This window comes from Lissotriton vulgaris, chromosome 11, assembly GCF_964263255.1.
Source record: "Lissotriton vulgaris chromosome 11, aLisVul1.2, whole genome shotgun sequence".
Lineage (NCBI taxonomy): Eukaryota > Metazoa > Chordata > Amphibia > Caudata > Salamandridae > Lissotriton > Lissotriton vulgaris.
Genome location: NC_141699.1, coordinates 32,222,133 through 32,246,511, shown reverse-complemented (window position 1 = coordinate 32,246,511; position 24,379 = coordinate 32,222,133). Strand labels below are relative to the sequence as shown.

General features: G+C 47.6%; 1 protein-coding gene across 1 annotated transcript in view; it reads right to left on the bottom strand.

Annotated features, from left to right (window-relative positions):
* TMEM132D (transmembrane protein 132D) overlaps positions 1-24,379 on the bottom strand; it is a 1,618,295-nt gene that overhangs the window by 6,005 nt on the left and 1,587,911 nt on the right. The window contains exon 8 of the mRNA XM_086942675.1: positions 11,059-11,250. Coding sequence (XP_086798801.1) covers positions 11,059-11,250 — 192 coding nt within the window. The remainder of the gene's footprint in view (positions 1-11,058; positions 11,251-24,379) is intronic.

Sequence of the window (24,379 nt, the reverse complement as noted above, 5' to 3'; positions counted from 1 at the left end):
GCATAAAAACACTAGTTTCAAAATCAACAGTAATAAAAAGTGATTTTTTCCCCCTGTAAGTGCTAAAAAGGAGATGTGCCCCCGGGGCGCCACTCCTCGTGTGCAATAATAAACTCGGTGTCAAATAAATTGCATTTCACCAGAACCATTTACTGCTGTTGGGCGCTGAATGAAGGACATTAATGCAAAGCGCCCGTCGGTGACTCGTAACCGCTGCTGGGATTATCCTCCCGCCCACCACCCCAGTGTCAGCCTGTAATCCGCTGCTCCTGTCCGAGCTGCTTTAAAATGCTCGGCTCATGGGGGCGTCTCGAGGGGCGAGGATGTGATGGAAGGCGCTATTCCAGGCAGCATAACAAGTGTTCAGGAAATGCGCTCTCCATGCTTGACAAAAATGTATATATTTAATGCAGTCTTGCTGCAAAGCTAGCAAAAAGACATATACCATTGCGTCTATCATGATTTCTTATTATTAATACTGCTATTTCAAGACAAGTATTAATCAATCTAATAATTAAAATGTTAATGATCATAAAATTCCCTCAGCTGTAATATGTAACATATTTATACTCGCCCTTATTAGCGTTGCCGGACATACTCAGACATGCAACACGTGGAACCAGGAAAGAAGGAGATTTTCAAAAAAATCAATGGAATTTACTTTACATATTGACTTCCTCTGAAGAGGGGGCATTTTAGTCATGAGAAATCCAAACGAGTCATCTTTAGGTCTCGCCTAGGCTGCGCATGCTCTGTCTTCGAGACATGTGGGGTCAGATTTACAAGCTCCTTGCGAAACTTTTGCGGGTAATCGTTCCCACACAGGAAAGCCTCGGAAAAGTGACGCAGTGAAATCTACAAGATTTGAAGTCTCTGATCTGGACTACAGTCACTTCACATCTCTGTCGATGCGCTGCTTTATTTGCTGCCAAATAAGCTTTGTGTTTTATACCTTTATAGGGTGCGCTTCAGCACTCTTGTAAGGCATATGGGGTCAAGACTCAAGTCAAGTCAAGAGTTCTTTATTCGATGATTAAAAATCACCATAAAAGCACATATATATACAATTAATTAAAATCCAATTAAATCATTGTCAGAACCCCGCTTGCAATACAATCTAATTTTTTAAAAGAGAGAAAAGACAATATAGATACATTGGAGGTATTATCAATCAATCCCCCCTCTAGTTACCCTCAGTCGGACCGCCACTTTGATGAGATTCATAATACAGCATAATGTAAAAGGGTCACTCCCTTGTTGTAAATACATTACAGCAGCTCTAGCATGTTTCAATTTAGCTTGCTTTAAAATATCTACCAAGGATCTGCGCCTGGGCATTGAGTAAAAAGAACACAATAATACAAAATGAAGGGAGTCCTGCGGGGACCTATTGTCGCAACCACAGGTTCCCTTCTGCTCAATTGTAGTTAAAAACCCTGACGGGGACGCTAATAAATAAGGTAATAAATTGAGCCTAAAACGACACATTAAAAACCTGTCCTGGGCATTGTACAAAAGGTATAAGTATGGCTCCATTCCCTCGGTACTTTTGACAAGACTATGGGCACTCACAGTTTTTTTGGACCCTTCAACCTCAGATCTATGTTTTATTTTCTGGGCTAAAAAGGCTCTCTTTACGATCACTTTATCCTGAGGTACAATTACTACCGGGTCAACAAAGAGATTCTTATAGCCCAGGGTTTCTAGGGTGTCCTTTACATAGTTGAGCCATGGGATGCTCATACATTTATCTCTTCCTAGGCAATCACTTAGAATTTCCCTACTTAGGGAAGCCTCTGGATTTGTCCACATTTTCAGCCAGGCCAGGATGGGTCTGAGCTTCACCAAATCTTCAAGGTATGGCCTCCCTAATTCCTTGTGTGCTATAACAGCAGGGGTACTTTGTGGGACTTTCAAAATAGATCGTAGATATTTATTTTCTTCCCGCTGAATTTGCGTAATGTTAGCAAAGCCCCATACCTCTGCCCCATAAATGACTTTGGAGCAGCACATAGAGCCATAAAGGTTCATCACCTGTTCGGGGCACCATCTACCTACCCTCCGCCCATAGCTTGCAATAGCACCATTAGTGGCAATCATTTTACAGCAACACTCCTCCACCAAGGAATTACATTTTAAAGACCCATCGAATAGTAAGCCTAAGTAGGAGAATGTTTTAACCCATTCTATTTTGTGGCTTCCTATCGTGAAAGTGGATTTGGTGCAAGGTTTATTGCCTGCCAACAGCACGTATGACTTGCCCAGGTTGACGGACAGTTCTAAAGAATCCATAAATTTAACAAATCGGTCAATTAAAGTCTGTAGACTCTTGGGTGTACGCGCGAGCAGGACCGCGTCATCCGCGTAAAGTAAAACAGGGATGTGACGAGACACTACTCTTGGACAATCTGTCTTTAAATTTAACAAAAACTGCTCTAAATTATTTATATAAAGTGAGAATAAAAAAGGGGTGTCAATACAGCCTTGCCGTAGCCCGCTCCTACATGGGAATGATTCTGTCAACCCACCCTCCATATTGTACCGTACTTTAGCTGAGGTGTCGCTGTGAAGCTCCCTTAAAATGTTAATCAGGCCAACGTCAATCCCCATAAGAGTCATCATAGCCCAGAGCTTATCCCTATTCACATGGTCGAAAGCGGCTGCCAAATCCATGAACCCCATATAGATGACTTCATTGCTGGCCTTGGTGTATTTGGTGTATTTCATTTGTTTCATTTTCACCCTTGAGGCGGATGCCGAGGGTTCTCTGCCTCTCTTGTGCCCTTAATCTCGCTGTGAATAGCAATAGCGGGTTGGTACTGCTATATTTCGGTTTCAGGAGCATATTAGACACTCACACTGTGATTACTACAGCGTGCTTTTAAAAAAGTGTAAATATTTTAAACTGTTCGTTTTAATTATTGCGCTCACCTCGGAGCGAGAGTAAAGTCGCCTCGAGGTGCTAGACAGGCTCCAGGAACACAGAGACCTCAGCGCTGTGTTAAAACGCTGACACCTTACATCACCCACCTCAGCAGCCATCTTGAGCGAGGTAGGGTGGCGGTCTAGTCGCTCAAACCCCAACGCCCTCCTCCCACTTGATGTATAAAAGTAACCGCTTTCCCCGTCCGCGCAGCGGGCGGGCGCAGCGGGCGCGCCGATGGCGCGCCAAAGGCGCGCCAAAGGCGAGCCCGTCTGCGCCCGTCCGCGCCGGGACCGGGCCGAGGGCCATACCCCCTGGCCGATTGACGTGGGCCATAGACCCAGCCCACATGTACACAAAGCTACTAGAACTTAGACCATCAGCTAACGCGCTCTGCTTGCGAAGTGATCTCGCTAACCGGGGACATGACCTTGGTGTGGCTTGTCCACATTGCAATTATTCCATCCCTCTACATACGGCCACTGAGTACGCTAAACCTCTGACTATTACTAAAGAGGAATCATTCCTAATAGCACTAATCAATGGCCGCTCACTATGCAAGCACAGCCAAGAAATAGCCGATCTAATCACGGACAACAAACTTGACATACTCTTTGTCACCGAAACCTGGACAAATGAGTCATCAGAGCCAGATCTAGTTACCGCTGTACCCAGCGGTTATAAAGCCTATCGGCAGGATAGAGCCAGGAAAAAAAAAGGAGGCGGTCTAGCGATTATAGCCAGAGACAGCCTCACTGTTACTATCACCCCTATTTCTTCCACCCATTGCGAGGTCCTCCAGTTCAGAATAAAGCTCTGTTCTCTATCTAGTTTTAAGGGATTACTGATCTATCGCCCCCCTGGGGCTAAAACTGGCTTCCTGGCCAATCTCACGACCATGATGGAAACGTTAGCTACAGAACAAACGCTAACAGTCTTAGGAGATTTTAATTTTCATCTAGACCAGGCTGATCAAACTGATTCAGCCGTTCTCATTTCAGACATGGCAACTTTGGGGTTGAAACAATTAGTTGCGCAGGCAACGCATGTAGCGGGTCATACGTTAGACGCTATATTTTCCAACCTGGATGGCCTTCAAATAACGGACATCTGCCCAATGCCGTGGACAGATCATTACGCCATTTTTGGTAAAATTACCACCAATTCCTTACGTAACAAGAACTCTGCCACAATATCCCATGCGCCGTTTAAAGACTGGAAGAATATTAACCATACTAAATTGAAAACACAACTGGATAAAACCAGTCTAGTAATTTCTACCGACCCGAATGTAGCTACACAACAATTTTACACATGGATTGCCCAGGCCACCGAGAATACAGCCCCCATCAAAACTGTGTCTAAGAATAGGTCCAAACCAACTGCCCCATGGTATTCCACTGAGCTAAGACAACAAAAGCAAATTAACAGGAACTTGGAAAGATGCTGGAGAAAAACCTATGATACAGCAAGCAAGAAAGTTTACAAAGATGCCTTAGGACTTTATAAAGACATGATCATCAAAGCAAAAAAGGTATATTACACCAACCAAATTGAGCAAGCAAAAAACTCTAGTAGACGACTGTACGAAATTACCAAGACACTGGCAGGAAATGCCCCTGATATTATTCCCCCTCCTTCCCAAGCCCTCTGTGAGGAATTGGCTAAATACTTTTTTACTAAGGTGGACGATATCTTTCAAGCCTTCACAGTCAAATCATCTAGGACGAATGGCGCGCTCTCAGGTCCACAGCAGACTATTGCTTTCTCTAAATTTCAGGAACTGTCAGATGACTTTATATCGACCTTAGTCTCTACTATAAAATCTGGCTCTGCTTTGGACCCTTGTCCTTTGTCAGTGCTATCACCAGTTTGGGATTCAATTATACCTACGCTGACACAAGTTTGCAATACCATTCTATCCTCAGGAATCTATCCCAAGCTATTAAAGAAAACTCTACTAAAGCCCTTATTAAAAAAACCTGGCCTCGATAAATGCGAACTTAAAAATTACAGACCTATAGCGAGCCTACCATTTTTGGCCAAATTGACCGAAAAGGCGATGAATATTCAGCTTACAGAGTATATTGAGAAGCATCGTCTGCTGGATGACTCGCAATACGGCTTCAGGAGATTTCATGGGACCGAGACTGCCCTTATTAAGGCTGCTGACGACATTAGAGCCATAAGGGATCAAGGCGGGACTGCGATCCTGGTCCTACTTGATCTGTCAGCAGCTTTCGACACGGTCGATCATAACACCTTGATCGACCGTGTCGAAAGGCTAGGCATTGGCCATGCTGCCAAAGACCTGCTGGCCTCCTTTCTCGAGGAGAGAACTCAAGCAGTCTCCCTTGGACCATTTCAATCCACTCAATTCACGTTGCCATGTGGTGTCCCCCAAGGCTCATCCCTTAGTCCGACACTTTTCAATATCTACGTGTCGGACCTTGCAAATGTCATCAGAGCATACGGGATGGGCCTAACATCTTACGCGGATGACACGCAACTGGTCCTGGCCATTAAGGGGGATGGAAAGCAGGTAGCCCATAATTTTAAAAATGGAATGAAAGCAATAAGTGCATGGATGGCCACAAATTGCTTAAAACTAAACTCGGAGAAGACCGAGGTAGTCATCTTCGGTTCCCTTCTCCCAGAATGGCCATCCTGCTGGTGGCCCACGGACCACGGATCACCCCCCATCCCAATCACAAAGGTCAGGAACCTGGGAGTCATTTTTGACAACGGGCTCAGCTTTATGGACCATGCAAATAAAGTTGCAACAACGGCTCATTTTAAATTAAAAATGATAAGGAAGATTAGACCTTTCCTACCAGAGGCATTAATTAAAACACTGGTTTGCTCATTAGTCCTGTCCTCATTGGACTATTGCAACGGACTCTTTCTTGACGCCCAGGTCAGAGTCATAAACAAGCTTCAGTCTATACAGAATGCGGCAGCACGCCTGCTGTCTGGGACTGCCAAGTTTCACCCTATTGCTGAAACAATAAGGCAATATCATTGGCTCACCATAAAAAATCGAATAAAGTTTAAGTCCGTATGCATTGTCTACAAAACCCTTAACAACCAAGGACCCAACACCCTTAAGGAACAATTAAAACCCTATAATCCCAGGAGACACCTGCGATCATCGGAGCAGCATCAATTGGTTGTTCCACGTTCGAAGACGGTGTCATGGGGAGATCGTCGTTTTCTTGTAGCAGCATCCAAGCTATGGAATGCACTTCCTCTTCACATTAAGACGAGTTCCTCTCTCCTCCAGTTCAGGAAACAAGCAAAGACATGGCTATTTAATCAGTGAAATTATCTGCACAATATGGAAACAAACTGAACGGTCTAGCGCCGAGACGCCTTAGGGTATTCGTCGCGCTCAATAAATGTCATAAATAAAATAAATAAATAAATAAATAAATTTGGCAGTCAGCATGTAGAGGTTCAGGCATTGGTCGCTAGTAGACCTCCCTATCCTAAAGCCGTACTGAGTGTCCGAGATGGTGTTATTTTCCTCGGTCCACTCAGACAGATGATTAAGGATGCCCCGACCGAAAAGTTTAGCAGACACATCAATCAGTGAAATCGGACGATAGCACTGGGGGTTGTCCCTATTGCCCTTTTTAAAAATAGGGACGATTATGGCCATTGACCATGAAGGCGGCAAACCACAACTAATAGCTGCATTTATGAATCTAGTTATTATAGGGGCCCTCATCTCCACACAGCTCAGGAACAAATCCGGCGGGATCCCATCTGGGCCGGGGGCTTTATTTTTTGTCAGACCCTCAATTCCGGCAGGAATTTCCTTAATCGAAAAAACTAGAGGCTGACCCTGCTGCATCGTCTCTACCTTCTCTTCAATCGTTCCTGCTTCGTGGTTGTGCAGCCCCTTAAAATGAATGACCCACTGTTCCAGCAAAATATTTGTCCCTATTTCTGGGGATTGTCCTCCTGGAAGCTTGGTCTATTAATAATTCTCCAGAATTCAGACATGTCCCTTTTTTCTGCTGCCTCTCTTAAGTCTGCCCATGCTTCCCCCTGTAGGACTAGTTTCCTCCTCTTGGTCTCGCTCTTATATTTTTGTCTACACATTGCTACCTGTTGGGGGTCCCTAGGCCTAGTTTTGAGGCTACATTTAAGCTCCCTTAGAGCATGGGAGCAATTGCGGTCAAACCATCTTGGATGACAGTTTTTCCTCATGGGCGCCCTTGTTTTTAGCAGCCCATCTATCAAGCTAGCAATCTGCCCAAATGCCAAGAGTAACGGAGAACCTTCTACTGACATATCTAAACAATCCTCAAAAGCGGATTTCCCAGTATCCATCAAGGTTTTGTAGAAGGTTTCCCCATCTATTTTAGACCACCTCAACCGTCTACCCTGGTCCATTACCTTCTCAATGGTTGTACCCGGCTGTCTCCACCTGGACCGAGCCAAGTAGAGAAACTCCAGTACTAGGGGATTATGGTCACTGAAAGTGCTCCATTCTTTCCCTACACTAGCAATTCCGTTTTTAAGACTCTAGAAGCTAGGATATAACTGATGAATGAGGAGCACCCTTTGCCCTTAAATGTCGGTGGCAGACTACCATCCCTCTCCACAGCCATCATGTCAATGGTGTGCTCTAGATCATGGTTATGTAGGAGTTTACTAAAGGCCAGACCTTCAAGCGTGTGGTCAAAATGCGGCCCGCTCTCCACGGAGCAAGGTGACCATTCCGCGTTTATTGGAACTAAAGCCGGGCATAGGTGGCAGTTGAAATCTCCCATAACGAGAATAGTAGGGGCATAAGCCCCCTTCCTAACTGTGGTTTCTTGGCTCAATCTATCATCCAATTCCCGTGTAAATGTATTATATTCTCCACTAGCCCCATTATTGTAAACATTAAGCATGATCAACCTTAATCCTTTGCCCCTAAACCGTACTGCTTGTAGGGCATGCGAGCACCAGTCAGTATTGGACCACGTGCCCTGGAGGTTCAAATCTACGTATATAGACAGTCCTCCCATGGCTCTACCCGATCGTGATTTCTGTGCCGGGAAAAAAAAACATTTGTGAAAGTGGCTATTGTTGACCACCCATGTCTCCTGGAGGCTGATTATCTGGTACCTGCTGATGTATTGACGCCACTCATAGTTGTTACATTTGGATGCCAAACCCGCTATATTCCAGGAGATAACTCTTACTACTTCCGCTGCTTCCCCAGTTCCACTAATAGTCCGTTTTCCAACAGAGGTTCCGGCATGCCCTGAATCCGACCCTCTATCCCCTATGGATTGTTCAGTAGCTCTGGTCCTTGTCTCTATTATGTCTGGGTCCCTGCCCCCAGTGGGGATAGTTAACTGTGCCGGTCGACCGTGCAACCCAATTTCCACTGGTAAACACACTCTATTTTCATCAACTAGACACACCCTTCCCTGACTCCTAGTGTTATCATCCTCGAGTCAGTCATTAATGTCCAATGAACTCAGGACCTCATATCTGTTACTTGATGTGACTAAGTCAATATGGGCAACTGCTTGAGGACTGGTCTGTCCCCTACCAGTAGCTCCAATATTATGGGGGGGGGGTAAAAAAACCTCAACGGAACTACATTAGTCGTGGTGAATTCTAGCTGATCCCGCCTGCCTCAAAATGTCATCAACCAATCTGGGGGGGAGCTAAAACTCACCACAACGCAATCACCCTCCATACTTTTCTTGGACTTACCCACCCATGGTACCCTTCTTACCATCTTAAAGTTATTATGCAAGTGTTCACTCAGCACGGTTTTGGTGGTCAGAAAATGAAGAGCTTTATTTTTTAATGTAGTCCAATGCTCTTCACGACCATCCTGGGTTTTCGGAACATTTGCCAGAATTATTGAATATGGGCATGCCTCCGGGGGGAGGTGCAGTGAGAAAACTTTTTGGAGGGCTGTGCCAGTGGACTTAATCTCCCTACAGGGCCCCGATGCCCTTGTTTTACTCCCTCCCTAACTCCTAGAGTTGGAGATATTGTGGTAGGTACTAAAACTTTGGCTGTATCTTGAATCCACCAAGTCGTTTACTCTAGTTGAAATTGTACTCAAAGGATGAGCAACTGGTGGATCATTCCCGTGTATTGGACTTTTATGGACTAGGAAGTGTTTTTCGATGGCATTTAATCTACCGTCTATCAGCTCGAGTTTGGCCATTAATGGAGAGATGAAAGACCTAAGCCGTTGGTCCATGAGCCTCATGAACTCAGTCATATTACACCCCTGGTAAGCCCCTACTTCTTGCGCAGTCTGTTAATTTCTTCCTGGGACTCTACCTTCAGTGGCCTTAGGTAGAACATTATCTTGCTGACCACCCAGCCCAGATGAGGAATTTGTATTCCTAGGTTGCTTCCTTTGGGAGCATTGCTAGCTTTTCTCTTGCCCGTTACGGTTTTAGCGTTACTCGCCGGCATAGCCCGATAGAGCCTAGTGCGTGTTACCGGGGGCGAAGGAGGTAAACTAATAACAGGAGATGGAACCGAACTGATGGATAAACTGCCGTCTAGAACTGACCCGTTGGTAACCTGCGGGAGATGTATGGGAACAGATAAAAAAGCAGGACAATCTAACATCTCTGGAATTAGAATGGGAGGAACAATGTGACAAGATGGGTCCAGGGACCACCTCCTTTCTACAAGTTCAATTTCCTTGGCCACAGCAGTTTCGGCTAGTTTGAGAAAGGCATCTAAAGTCCCGACCCCACCAACCCCAGAGCACACTTTAGGGTTAACTTTAGCCATAACAGTACAGTAAAACCCGCCTGAATGCAGGTTAACAAGACTCCTAACCCAAGTGTGTCAATACGGTTGGCCTAGTATAACAATGTCTAACAATGTCTCGCACCTTACTTGTTGTCTCTAATACTGGCCAACCATTGATGTAAGAGTAAGAGGGGTGGCCCGGCCCAGCCTCCTCTGGCCCCGGACGGGCCCCAGACGGCCCCGCCCTTGTCCCGGGCTTCTCCCGGCGCGCTCCCGCGCACATCCCGCGGGACGAGGTTCCAAGGGAGCCTTTATGCGCCTCCTGGCGCTTCCATGTGACGTCCGCTGCTGCTGGGAGGTGTAGTCCAGGGAGTAGGAGGGGCCCGGCGGAGCCAAGCCCGGCCGGAGGAACAAGCGGAGCAAAGCACGGCCCTCAGGTGCTGCCACGGGGATTCGGGGCTCGGCGGAGCCAAGCCCGGCCAAGAAGATGTGGCGGAGCAATGCCCGGCCCTCAGGAACGAGTACAAACAACAGGTGAGCTTAAAGACTCAATGTCTTACGTAATCCATCTCCGATGGCTCACAACGTGCCCGGTTTACACATTTGGAACAGCTCTGTTGGAAGGTGGGGCAATCACCTTCTCATGAGCAGGTTACATTCAGAACCCTCGGTAAGTATCTATGAGAAGTCTCAACATTCTGTGGCACAGGTTGTCACCTTGAAGGTCCCCAGGGGACCACTGTCCCCTGGCGACCATTATACGGGTCATTACAGTAGCGTTCAGCTCTGGACTTCAGCTGTTCAGCTGTTGTTACGGCGCAACGCTATCTGAGGCAACTCTGATCTTGTGCAATAGGGGAAAGTTCACAAAAAGCTTCTGTCCTTGTGAAGCATTACAGAAGTAATTACAAAGGAAGTCTTTTGGAAGACTATAATTGTTCTCATAGTGGAAGGTTCACGTGTGACCACTATAGTCTAGTGAAAGACTAGTGATGTCTTCACAATGGAAAGGCCACAAGAAGCTGCACTAGTCTTGTGAAAGACTGCAAATGAAATGATAGAGGAATGTCAACAAAGGGAGCAGTCTAGTCTTGTTGTCATAATGGAAAGTCCATGTGCAGAGCACTCCAGTGAAACACTAGTGATGTCTTCACAATGGAAAATGCACAAGAAGCTGCACTAGTTTTATGGAACATTGCAAATGACATTGTAAAGAAAGGTGAACAGATAACTCTAGTCTGGTGAAACACTACAGTTGTCTTTACAATGAGAAGTAAACAAGAATCTCACACTAGTCTGGTGAAACACTGCAGATGTTTTCACAAGGTTAAGTCCATAAGAACCTTCCTCTAGTTTTATGGGACAGATTCGCCCCTCATCCCATGCACATCGAGCCCTGGTACCTGCTTGGGAGCGTGAAGAAGCTCTTGTCCTGTTGTGGTAGCGAAGATGGCCTTGTTGCTGCCAGTGCTGAGTTGAAGGGACAGAGACAGCCCGGTCACCAGCTGCACCCCAAGATCAGTGATTGTCACCTTCTCATCCACCACGGTCACTGTCTTCTCTGCCAAGATGGCGTCCGAGAGCGGGGACAGAATCTAAACAAAGAGGGAACAGATATGACCAATTACATCATGTGCAACATGCCTCCTGCAGCTCAAGAACACTGTGACCATTAGGAGCTTTCTCTAGTGGCTGCCTACCAGGGAAGGCAGGGCGGGTTGGGACAATGCCAGTCATGTCCGGTGAGCCTTATATATGTGAATGCCTTTCTTTAGCTAAATGGGAAATGTGGCTCTCACTGTATGCACTAGTCTGTCTCTCTATACACTTCACACAGAATCTAGACACTTAAGAGTTAGATATTTTTATTTAGATGAAATGAAAACAATAGAATTACAGCCTCCTTTAGATTTCTGAGTCCATGGTAACATGGAAACAAATGGAATTGTATGTGGACCTGTCTTCGCTGTTTGTGTCTATTTCCCTTTTAAACCAACACCTCCCATGAGATTGTAGCTGGTGATAAAGGTGTCAAAAAAACTGACCAAACACCTCATGTAACGACTCATGCACATAGGAATAATAACCAAGACATATTCTACCTTTCCTCCCATTCACAAAAGCGACCGAGGTGGTTGGATCAACTTAGAACACCCACCTGCACTATTTCAATACATTCTTTTCTGACATCAGTGCTAAATTTGTAAAGAAATCAGTGCAGGGGCCCAAACTTGTTCTTTGGAGCTTACTCCCAGTTGCCCCCAAACACCAAGGATGCCTATTCTTGGATTCCCTCTTGCCTCTTTCTTCCACCATCTTCCACTTTCTGTCTTCCTATCTCACTCATGTAAGTTTTTTGAAGCCTTGCTTTATCCTTTTGTCAGTGTTTTTCTAACAAAACCCATTCAAAGATGGTGCCAGGGACCTATTTTCTATGCATAGGAAAATTTAATCAGCCATCTTGGAATGGTTACAAACATTTGAAGATGCCTCCCAACCAATACAGGGGCAAGTGGCAATCAGAGAGGTAGGTGTCTTAATGGAGTGAGGGGTGGACATGCGCATGCTGGAGGGGAGGATGCTTTTAATAAAGAAAGGGGTGCGTAGAAGAGCCGTAGCAGGGAGAGATGCGGGCAACATACTTATATAGTCCCTCATATACAGTGTAATTCAAAGTCTGACATAAACAGTGGAAGGGTGAGCGCAAAATCCGTTCTGCTCACAGATTTCACGGATGTTCGGTAAATCGCGAACTCCCGCGAATTTACAGAAAATCCGCGAATCCGCGGGCGGCGGATTCGGGGGGCAAAAGTTCAAGCCTTCAAGCTTGAAGTTGTTGTTGTAACTATTTTAGGATGGCGCCGGCAAGCTGCCAGCGCCATCCTAAAATAGTTACTAAGTTAGCTTCAACAGGAAGCACTAATAGATAAAATAAAGCAGGTGCTCGAGCACCTGCTTTATTTTATCTATTAGTGCTTCCTGATGAAGCTAATTTAGTAACTATTTTAGGATAGCGCTGGCAGCTTGCCGGCGCCATCCTAAAATAGTTACAGCTCAGGATGATGGATGGACAGCTCACTCAAGGGACCCCTGCGCCCTTCAGGGCGATTGCATAGTAACACACACATGGCCGCTGGAACTAGTTGAAGCTCAAATTCAGTGACTCATTCATCAGCCCAAAAACAATCGTGAACGTCGTCGAGGCTGGGCAGGTGTGCCGCCCTTCTTCCCAAATCTACCGTCGAAAATCAGCTGTGATGCTGGATAGAGGCCTTTGTATCCTTGACTTTCACGAGCGCAATCCTCGTGCTGTTCCTGTGACCAGGAGCTTCTTTCTCTTCATCTGCTGCTCTGATCGGTCTCTGACCATTTATACACACAAGAGGCACTTGAACTCGCACAGAAAACCCCTCCCATTAAAAAAATCCGTGAATCCGCAGACTCGCGGATCGTGGATCCGTGAAATCCGCCCATGCTTATGGATGCAGGCAATCCAATCAAAAGAAGGTGAGACCTCAATGCTCCTCTGAGGAGGGACAAAAACAGAAATAGGGAGGCAGAAGCAAGTAAGTTAGAAACCAAAGCCATCCATACATGAGTGAGGGCTGACCCAAAGCCAACTCTATGCACTGCATTGTTTACAGTAGGTCTTCTACAACACACATCTGAAGATATCTGTAAGAAAGACCAGAGCAATCTGTTGATGCCGAAGTTCTTGCTCACTGTTAGAATTGGGGGTCTCTGGTTGGCACAGGTATGTGAAGTGAAGTGGTTTTGTAGAGCGCGACTGCTGCCCGAAGGCGTCCAAGCGCTGATAGTAGAAAAAAACAGATTGTGAGGGTGGGAGGGAGCAGAGGGGATTAGTTTCTGAATAGGAGAGTTTTAAGTTCTTTGCGGAAGTGTAGAAGGGTAGGCTTGGCTCTGAGTGGGAAGGGGAGCGAGTTCCAGAGTTTGGCAGCGTTCAGAGAAAAGGACCTGCCTCCTGCTCTAGCTTTTTTGATTCTTGGGACTACTGCAAGAAGTGCATTCGTAGAGCGCAGGGTTTTTCCGGGGCAGTAGGGGGAGAGAAGTGAATGGTTAATTTTCGGGCTTGCTCTGTGAAATGCTTGATATGATATGCAGAGCGCCTTGAATTGTATTCTCTCTCTGACTGGGAGCCAGTGGAGAGCTCTGATTCCTGCCTTGACTGACTCTCTGCGAGGAATCTGTAAGACAAAGACAGTTCTGTGTTCTTTGCAGTTTTTCCAACACATACTCTGGGGCTCCTAAGTATAGAGCATTGTTGAAGTCCAGCCTAGATTGTACAAGGCCCTGAATGACCACTTGCTTGGCTTCGAAGGGTAGTAGTGGCAGGATTTTTTTCAACATTCGGATAATCCCGAAACAGGTTGCAGCTGTTTTGGTTGCTTGAGTGTTTAATGTGAGTTTGTTATCTAGCCAAACTCCTAGGCTTTTTATATTTTCCTTGGGAGTTGGCATTGGTCCCAAGCTTGAGGGCCACAGCTGGTGATAGGTGGTGGGAGGAGAGGGGCCGAGGATCATAATCTTGGTCTTATCACCGTTGAGTTTTAAGGATGACATTGTCATCCATCTTTTGACTTCCTCCATGCATGCTGCCAGATTGGGTTGGGGGAGCACGCTGCCTTTCTGTGTCAGGGAGACCACCAGCTGGGTGTCGTCCGCTTACGATATGATTTTGATACCTTATTTTTGGACGACACCCGCCAGTGGCCTCATGTACATGTTAAACAGCGTGGGGCTCAGTGAGGAGCCCTGAGGCACACCGCAATCTAGGGGTCGGTTTTTAGAGTAAGAGTCGCCATCAAAGACCTGGAAGGTTCTGTTGCTGAGAAACAAACTCAGCCAGTCTAGGGCGATTCCTGATATGCCAAGATCGAAGAGTCGAGCTAGTAGAGTTTTGTGGCATATGCTGCGCTTAGATCGAGGAGGACCACTGCCACTGTCCCTCCTCGATCCAAGATCTTCCTAGCTTCCTCTGTGACGGCTAACAGCGCCGTCTCAGTGCCGTGTCTGGGGCGGAACCCTGTTTGGGAGGCGTCCAGTAGGAGGTTCTCCTCGAGGTAGTTAGTGAGATGGAGGTTGACATGCTTCTCCAGGATTTTGCTTGCCCATGGTAGCAGGGAAATTGGGCGGTAGTTATTAGGATCTGCTAAGTTGAGATTCTGCTTTTTTAATAGTGCTTTCACCATTGCTTGTTTCCAGGCGGGGGGGGACCACCCCTGAAGAGATTGAACTGTTGAGTAGATCCAGGAGAGTAGGAAGAATGATTGGGTTGACCATATTCATCATCTTAGGGGGTGCAGGGTCGAGGGGGGAGCCAGATTTTACCTGAAGTGCAAGAAATTTGAGTGATTCCAGGTCTAATAATGGGAAATCATTCAGGTGAATTTGCGCAGGGTGTTCAGTCGCAGTATACACTTGTGACAAACAGGGACCCTCTAATCTAGTCAGGGTAAGGGAACTGCTCCTTAAAAATAACCCCTGCTCACCCTCTAGGTAGTGTGGCGCGAGCAGACAAGGCTAATCTTCAGGGCGTTAGCTGAGTTAAACATTTATGACCATATACAGCAGAATTACAGACCCACCACAAATGGACACCAGGCGTAAGATTTGTATCGAAAATACGTAGGCTTTATGTAAAAAATAGGTTTCATATGCAGGCTTATTTACAAGACCATTATAACGTTTAGAAAATGAGGCCACAATACTTGGGAACAAAAAGAATTCTTGGATGTTCTTTCAAAATGCTGGTTTGGGGGTCCTGTGCGCTTCGCACGAGTGTGGCAAGCCCCTTTCTTAATGAGTTCGTACCTGTTTAGCAAAGTGATGCCAACGTTGCAGACCCTGCGGTCCGAGTCGCACTGTCCTGAAAGGCGGGAGTCCGTGGTGCACAGATGCGGCCCCAAGTGAAGGCGGGCCCGGGACGAGGTCTGCGGTGCTTTCGAGTATTCCGGCTCGGTCAGATGGTCTCGAAGTACGAGGGGACGGAGCGGGACTGTGAAGCGGGGCAGACGATCCGGAGCAAAGGCTTCAGGGAGCAAGGCGTCTGTATGATGCGTACTTCTGCAGTACGCGCTGCGGGGGAGATCGCACCAGGGGCGATCTGATGTGCGTTTCAGGTACGCACCATACCGGGCTGGGCGACGCCACAGGCGGGTCCGGTGCGAAGAGCAGGGATAGAGGCGGCACCTAGCGGCGGGTACGGGTAGTACCGGCAGCTCGTTCTTGGTGTGGTGCGTATGCCCCTGAGGTACGAACCATACCTTCCGTGGAAGTTGAAGCGGACAATGCGGGTGATCTCTGACAAGGCCGGAATGGGACGGGAGGCGGCCGGAGCGCTTTCAGCGTGCAGGTGTTTCTCGTCTCCCAAAAGGCTCCGGGCTATTTCCAGCGGCTGGGGCGACCAAGGTGTGCAGCTCAAAGGAGGAAGGGGAGCAGGGTGCGGGCGGCCCAGTGGAGCGGGGCACAGCTCAGGGGAGAGCGATGCGGCTCAAGGCAGGAGGCAAGAGGGGGGCGAGCGAGGCACACGTCATGTGGGGCTCCAGCGGCACAAGGAGATCAGGCAAGTCCCAGCAACTTGGCAGGGAAGGCAGATAGAGTCCACTGGTCCTGGGACTCTGTTCAGGAGGCAAGCTCGATATCAAGCCCTTGGAGATAGTTTTTGGGCACAAAAGTTACAAAGTCCTTTCTGGTCTTTTCCTCTCCTTCCTCAGCAAGGCACCAACTGCAGGCCAGTCACCTGGGTCAGAGATAGTCTTTCTCCTTCAGCTTCTCCTGGTCCTTCTAGTCGGGCAGAGGTTCTTCGTGGTTAAAACAGGATCTGATTTGTTAGGAGCAGAGCTCCTCTTTTTATACACAGTTTCTTTTGTTCTTTCAGGCCAGGGGGGCCTTTGCATAGTCCAATTCAGCTCTGGAGCACTTTGTTTTGGAGACTCTGGCTTCTTCTTTCAGCTTGCAGGGCAGGGACATCAGACGCTCTCCAGGGGGTGGAGCCAGCATTGTGGTGGCAGAGCACAGCCCTATACAGAGTCAAGGGACACTCCTCCCACCTATCCTGGGGGTAATCCCTCTATTCACCACCTGGCAGCCCAGACTGTCCCCTGGAATTCCTCAGCCCTGTCACTCACAGAAACCAGACAGCAGATACACATCCTAGCAGAGGCAGGCTGAAATGGTCAGGCAAGCAAATGCTAACTTTCTAAAAGTATCATTTGCAAACACAGGATATTAAAATAAACTTTACTAAAAGAAGTATTTTATTATTCTGAGTTCAGGCATACTAAAGTTGACTTTCTTCCATGCTCTCTGAGTCTGCTGGGATTATAGAGTGTAATAATTACAGCAGCCCATTGTGGCCTATGGAGAGTAGGTAGCCTTACAATAGTGAAAAACGAAAATGGCTGTAATTCACTATTAGGACATGCCACACACATCAGGGCTTGTCCTACCTTATGCTTACAATGCACCCTGCCCATGGGCCTACCATGGGGGTGACTCACACGAAGTAAAGGGAAGGTTTAGAGGCTGGCAAGTGTGTACACTTGCCCAGCCAGCATGACCTTACCAGAATGCACGCAGGTTCAGCAGTGACAGACCCTAGACACATTTTAAAAGGCTGCTTCTGTGGGTGGCGCAGCCAGCGCTGCAGGCCCACTAGCAGCATTGGCATTTACAAGCCCTGGCACTCCGGGGGCACTTTACCGGGGACTGACAGTAAACCCAATAAGCCAATCATGGAAATCAATTACATGTACACACTTTACAGTAGGGAGAGCATATGCACTTTAGCACTGGTCAGCAGTAGTAAAGTGCCCAGAGTCATTAAACCAACAAAAACAAGTCAGAGAGAATATTAGAGGAAGGCAAAAAGTTCAGGGATGACCCTGCAGAGAGGGCCAGGTCTAACACTCACCCCTAAAGAAAAGGGTGCTCTGAAATGCCACTCCCCTGTCCTTGCATTCTTGTTACATTTTGGAAAGCATGAATGTATCTTATTCACTCATTCATGAGAGCAAGTGGAAGCCTCTTGGACTTAAGATCATTGTATTGCTCGCTGGTGCGCAGAAAGGGAAAATGAGTGCGCAATACAAATATCTAGCATAGAAAATATGGGTAGCCCACGTGCAATGCATGGTCCCTGGTGCAATGCATGGCCTCACGTGCAAAGCATGGCCCCACGTGCAAAGCTTGGTCTCACGTGCAATGCACAGCTCCAAGTACAATACACGGTCCCACGTTCAATACATGGCCCCACATGCAATGTATGGACCCACATGCAATGCATGGAGGGGGCTTGCAGTAATTTATCGGGTTATTTTTTCAGCTATCTTCTCCACCGTTCCCAATTCACACTTTGAATGTTTTTTTTTAATATAGAGCTTTTCAAAACCCAGTTGTTCACTGGCCTTCTGTCGTACAAACCAACAGGCCCAAAAGCCCATTTTCTTAACGCCATTGGTCAACCCTTAGAATCCTCGTTACTTACAACTGATTTTACCTCACTCGGCGGCCTCAACTCTCATTTAGAGAATTGCAGCGACCCCCACGCTGCTGCTTTGCTTGGCTTTTATGTCAGGTTTGGGCTTAGAGCAGGTTGTGGTCGGGCCAACCCATCGTGCAGGCCATCACCAGACAGTATTGATTCCAATTGTAATCCCAAGAGAGGATGTTTTCCAATTGTAGCTTTCTGGTGAATTTAGCGTTAATACCAGTGGTCTGATCACAGCGCAGTCACTTGGGATTTCTTTCTGGCCGGAGTACAGTCCAGGAGAAGGCTCCGAAGAGGTTCATTCATTTAGGGGCATGGAACAAGATTAATATGCAAGAACTGACTGCAATCCTATTAAACTCACAACCTGCCATGTCCACTGATCCAGAGAAGGTGGTATCTAATGATTCTGCTTGGTTGACTGGAGCGGTCAATACACCGGCTCCAGTCAAACAGATGGTTTCTGGGAGAAATAAACTTACTTCTCTGTGGTTCGGTGAAACGCTTCGGGCCGCTAAGAAAGTCTGCCGCAAACAAGAACGCAGGTCGAGGGAAAACACTTTTTTTTTTTATTTGCCTATTGAGTTTTCATAATAGCAAGCAGAATAATACCAATCATAGTTAATGAGAATGCAGATACCAGTATGGCAGCTTTATTACAGAGACATGTATAAGCACTCCAGTGACCATGGAGTCTTCTAAAGGCCACAAACTATTTCTGATACTCAAGGCAATTGCTTCAGTTGTACATTTCAGCCATACCCCTTATACGAAAACAACGTAGAGCGATTCAAGGTAGTGAGGCGACAAACCAGTTAGTCAAAGTGAGAGATACCAATCATCGACTATTCGTATACAGGGGGACATTGTCGGGTAGGGAAGGACAGTTAGGGCTCATTACCAATCTGCACAGAATGTTCAAGGAGATACGATTTAAGTGGGTCCCAGAAATGCCGTTGTCGGGACGAGAGCGGGAGCAGTTCAGCATTGGTGCAGGTCTGATCCTGCCAGAGGGTCATATCACCAATCCAAACCTTGAACTTGGGCTCACGTCCGCGGCCCCACATACAGGCCATACGTCGCCTGGCTAGTAGTAGTTTACGGTATGTCGCAGGTGCCTCTGACGTATACCCAAGCAGTCCGGTGATTGGGGACAAGGGGATTTGCAGTGAGGTCATCGATTCTAGAGCGGTGAATACCTGCTGCCAGTAAATGAAGGTTGAGTTGCAGCCCCATGCAAGGTGAAGGAAGTTGGCTGCTTCCTTCCTCCACCTGTCGCAGTGGTTTGTTTCGCACAGTTTGTACTTGTGTAGGTTAGCTGGAGTATAGTACGGACGATGTAGGAACTTTTAGTGAGTAATGCGCAACCGACTACTGGAAGAAACTTGTTCAGTCTGCTTGCAACAATACAACCATTGTTGGTCGGTGACCTCATTTCTCTCGGGAAGCACAGGGGGTAGACCACCTCTGTGTACACCCTCTGGTAGAGTGTGGATACCAGGTGGGACGCATTGCTGACGCGTAGTACATGATGCAGTGGAGCAACAATTTGGGGCTCTTGAGGGTAGGAGGGAGTGTATTCTTTAAAACCCTGCCGCAGGCGGACGTAAAGGAAGATATCCATGGGGGAGGGTTGTGTATCCCTAAATAGTTGCTGCATGGTGCGGAGCGTGCCATTGAGAAAGAGGTCACACCAGCAATGAATGTTATGTTTAGTTTTGGTTTTGTGAAAAACTCCTTCCTGCAGGACTGGCATCTTTGGGTGACATGTAAGCGGGAGCAGCGGGGAATATAAGATGGGGGCTTAAAGGCGGTGAGTGATGCGGAGCCAAGCTGCAACCGTACAATCTACAGAAGTCGGGCAGGACGTGCGAGGCGAGGGTGTAGTCAATATAACCCCGTCCAGCGGGGTGGGGTCCGACAGCCAGTGTTCAGTTGCGACGTGAGGCATATATCGAGGAGGGCGGAACCAATAATGAGCACAATGTGCTTGGGCACATATGTAGTCCTGCTCTAAATCAGGGACATCGAATCCCCCCTGGGAGTATGGTTGTGTAAGTGTATCCCATTGCAAGCATGAGTTCCGTGCGAAGTTGAGAGAAGAAATGTCTGCCCGGGTCATAAGGGATATTTAAAAACAAATATAGGAGCTTGGGGAGGATGACCATTTAATGAGTGAGACACGACCCGCAGTGGTAAGGGAGAGAGCGTTCCAGCAAGTGATGTTGCTAGTGATACGTGCCAATGTACTTTCATAATTGAGCCTCATTAATTCCTCGCGATCAATGGTGACGTGTATCCCCAAGTACTTCACTACGTCATCACACCACTCTATGGGATAGTCCGTGGGGAATTGCACCACAGATGCTGTGAGTGGAAAAAGTTGAGATTTGGCCCAATTGATACCGACGCCAGAGAGACCCCTGAATCTGACGACTTCACGGAGGAGCGGGTTGAGGTTCTGTTGAGGATCTTTGACATATAAGGTAACATCGTCATGGTACAGTATTATGAGGATCCTGCGAAGGAAGCATAAAAGGGTCATTTCTTGATGATGCTGCCTGATTTTGGCCAGCTGCGGTTCTATGGCAAGGGCAAATAGGAGAGGAGATAGAGGGCAGCCCTGCCGCGTGCCTCGAGTGATGAGGAAGGAACAGGAGGTGTGACCATTAATCAGAACTCGCGCCGTAGGGGAGGCATAAAGCAGCCGTATCCTTGCTAGGAAGCCTACAGGAAGTCCCATGCAATGAAGGATAGTGAAAAGATAATCCCATTCCACAGAGTCAAAGGCCTTTGTGGTGTCTAAAAAAACTTCCACTAGGGCCAGTTGGGGATCAACTGTTTGCAGAATGGAGAATAGAGTACAGAGGTTGTGAGAGGTCGCTCTCTATCGGGGATAAAACCTGCCTGATCAGGCAGCACTAGTTTCTCCATCAGTAAGCTGAGGCGGTTAGCTAAAAGTTTTGTGAGAATTTTAGCGTCTGTGTTAATGAGGGAAAGGGGCCGGTAAGAGTCGCAGAGGTCCGCAGGCTTCCCAGGCATCAGGAGGGAAGTCATTTACGCCTCCGGCATTGTGTCAGGAAGGATCTGTGCCTCTAGACCTCCAAGATATACCTCTCTCAACATAGGTAGTAATTGATCCAGGTACATCTTGTAGAAGTCTGTGGGAAGGCCGTCAGAACCAGGGGCTTTGCCCGATTTCATCTACATAATGGGCGCTCCAAACTCGTCATCCTCAAAGGGGGCCGCCAGGAATTCCCGTTGATTATCACCTAACCATCCCAATGTGGTATCTTGAAGGAATGGAGCGAAATCCAGGGGTGCGGACCTACAAGAATGATAGAGATTTGTGTAAAATTTGGCGAACGTATGTAAGATTTCAATGCTGTCCGAATTTCTGTCACTAGTGCCCTGCCAGGTCTCTCCCTTCCCCCAAACCTGTGAGCTGTGAAGTATTTGCCACGAAAACGAACCTCCCGGTCAGCTGTGGTTGTGTATTCTGAAAGTGTGTCCCTAAGTGTAGCCTTCTGAGCCCCGGTTGCATCTTGCCACATGTCTTTTTCTAGTTGTTGAAGTTCTCCTTCAAGGCGGCGCAGTCTGTGGCAAATGTCTCTTAGGACCCCAAAGCTTTTGGATATGCAGATACCGCGCACCATAACTTTAAAAGCCTCCCAAAGTGTGCTCATATGAGCGACTGTGCCTTTATTTCTCTCAAAGAAATCAGAAATCTCTTCTCCAAGTTCCACTTCGAAGACTGTATCCAATATCGCTTCCGGCATTACCTGTGGGGAGGCAATCGAGTTAGGGGTGGCGATTGTCATGCACACCAGAGCATGATCAGATAGAGTCCGGGCCATGTGCTCCACCGAGAGAATCCAAGGAGCAACCCCTCTGGAGACAATCCAATAGACAAGATGTGACCAGGAATTGTGGCCTGTAGTGTAGTGGGTGCCTTCCTTGCCAGTGGGTTGAACGTGACGCCAAGCGTCCAAAAGCCCATGATCAGGGAGCAGAGGTGTCAGTGTGTCATAGGTTTTGGTGTAATGATGAGGAAGAGGATTGGACCTGTCCATTGAAGGGCACAGGGCAGTGTTAAATCCCCCCCCCCCATTGCCCCCCAAAATGATGTGAGTGGATCCCACCTTAAGGATGTGTCCCCATAATGTAGTAAAGTAATCAGGATCGTCGATGTTAGGCCCTTAGCAACAAATAAGTGTAACTGTGCACACAGTGCGCCCCAGAGCATGCAGCTTCTAAAAGAAGGGTCACTGAAAGTGCCGGCTAGGATAAATGGCGTGTTCTTTTGAACTAAAATCAAGGTATCACTGGAGTACATGAAGTAAGAGGAGAACACTCGCAACGCGGCCCATTTACTCCCGAAACGGGGGGACGGCGTGGGTCCACGTGTGTCTCCTAGAGCAGGGCCGGCTCTAGGCTCATGGTGGCCCTGGGCAGGGAGCGTAGGTAGGGGGCCCGGAAGAGGGGTCCGGGCGGGTCAGAGCGCGCAGGCCAGTAAAGAGAGCAGGGGGTCAGGGAGTTTAGAAGTGGAACAGAGGCCGCCAAATCCCTTCCAGGGGCCACCATGCAAATATGTATCCATCCTCAGAGGATTAATATATTAAGGATATATATTGGCGTGGTGGCCCCTGGGGTTTGGTGGCCCTGTGCAGGTGCACAGCTTGCACATGCCTAGAGCCGGCCCTGCCTGGAGCATGGCAATGTGTATCTGATGTCTATCGAGATAAGTAAGGATTTGCCAATATTTACGAGGGTCGCACAGACCTCTGATATTCCACGTAAGCAATTTTATATGGAGGTTGTCAGGAGATGGATGCATCACTCGGAGGGGGGTAAGTGGCAAATGTAAGTATCATGATGGCATGTGCTATACAATGCTAAATTAATGTGTATCGGTATGATTATCTGCTGATGCATTACCCAAAGAACATTCGAAAACAACAATTCCCTTCCCACCCCCACCACAGCGGCACCCCAAACGTGCCGGAATGACAAAGCCCACCCATCACCTAAGAAGATTGTGACATTGTAGTCTAGTTCTAGAGAGTGCAACAAATGTAAACGCAAGTAACCAGGGGGATCACTCATGTGGGGGGACCACTGGTGGGTCACGATTCCCTCCCTGCTCGCTCGTACTGCAGGAAGTCACCCAATGGAATCAGGATATAAGAGGAGAGAGAGCTTTACCTGGCATAGTTCAGTTCTGCTTATTAAACCATGTATTGAATCTGCTGTCCCAACATGCAAAGTTCTTGCGCTGAGCACATCACCTATCTGACCATCATGTGCTGGGAACCATCAGGAGCCCTGGAATCCAGGAATGATCTTCACTTCAGACCCAGACATCAGGACTCCACCTCTGTTTGATTTCCTGGATTCCGCAGACGAAAGAGTGTGCAAGAAAAGCACCCGGTCGCGGTGCCGGTACAGGGTTCAGTCTGCAGCAGGGGATTGAGACCTAGATTCACAGAGGTTGGAGGCTCCTCTCTGGGATCGTCGGGAGATAGATTTGGGAAATCTTCCACTTGCTGTGGGTTGGTGGATATGGAGTGTTTCCCTTGGTAGGAGATCTGCAGACGCGCCGGGTATAGGAGAGCATATTCGATCTGTGCCTTCCGAAGCTTCTGTTTGACTGCCAGGAATTTACACAGTGCCTCCAGCACTGTAACGGTGAAATCAGGGAAGATGGTGAATTCCAAGCCTACGTAATGCAGCGGTTTACTCTCACGGGCCAATTTGAGCACCGCGTCCCGATCGCTGTAATTGAGGAGGCAGACCACAATGGGAGGTGCACTGCCTGGTGGAGGTCGAGGACCCAGGGATGGATGCGGCCGTTCCTCAATAAACTGTGAGGAGAAAGTGTCAGCACTGCATGCACCTTTCATGAGGTGCTCAACAGTCTTCCATACGTCCTCTGCTGGTACTTTCTGAAATGCCAATTATTCGGAAGTTATTACGTCGGACTCTAGGTCTTCGTTTTTGGCTGTGATGAATTTGAGCAGCTTATCCATCTGCGACTGTGTGGTTGTATCCTCAGTGTCCGATATACGGTGCTCTGCCTCTTTGATCAGCCCATCATGCTTATCCACCTTTTTGAACTAAAATGTCTAGGCGGCTGTTCATGGTGTCCATTTTCACAAATAGGTCTGTGAGACTGTGTTGCATAGCCAGAAGCAACATTTTGACCTCATCACCGG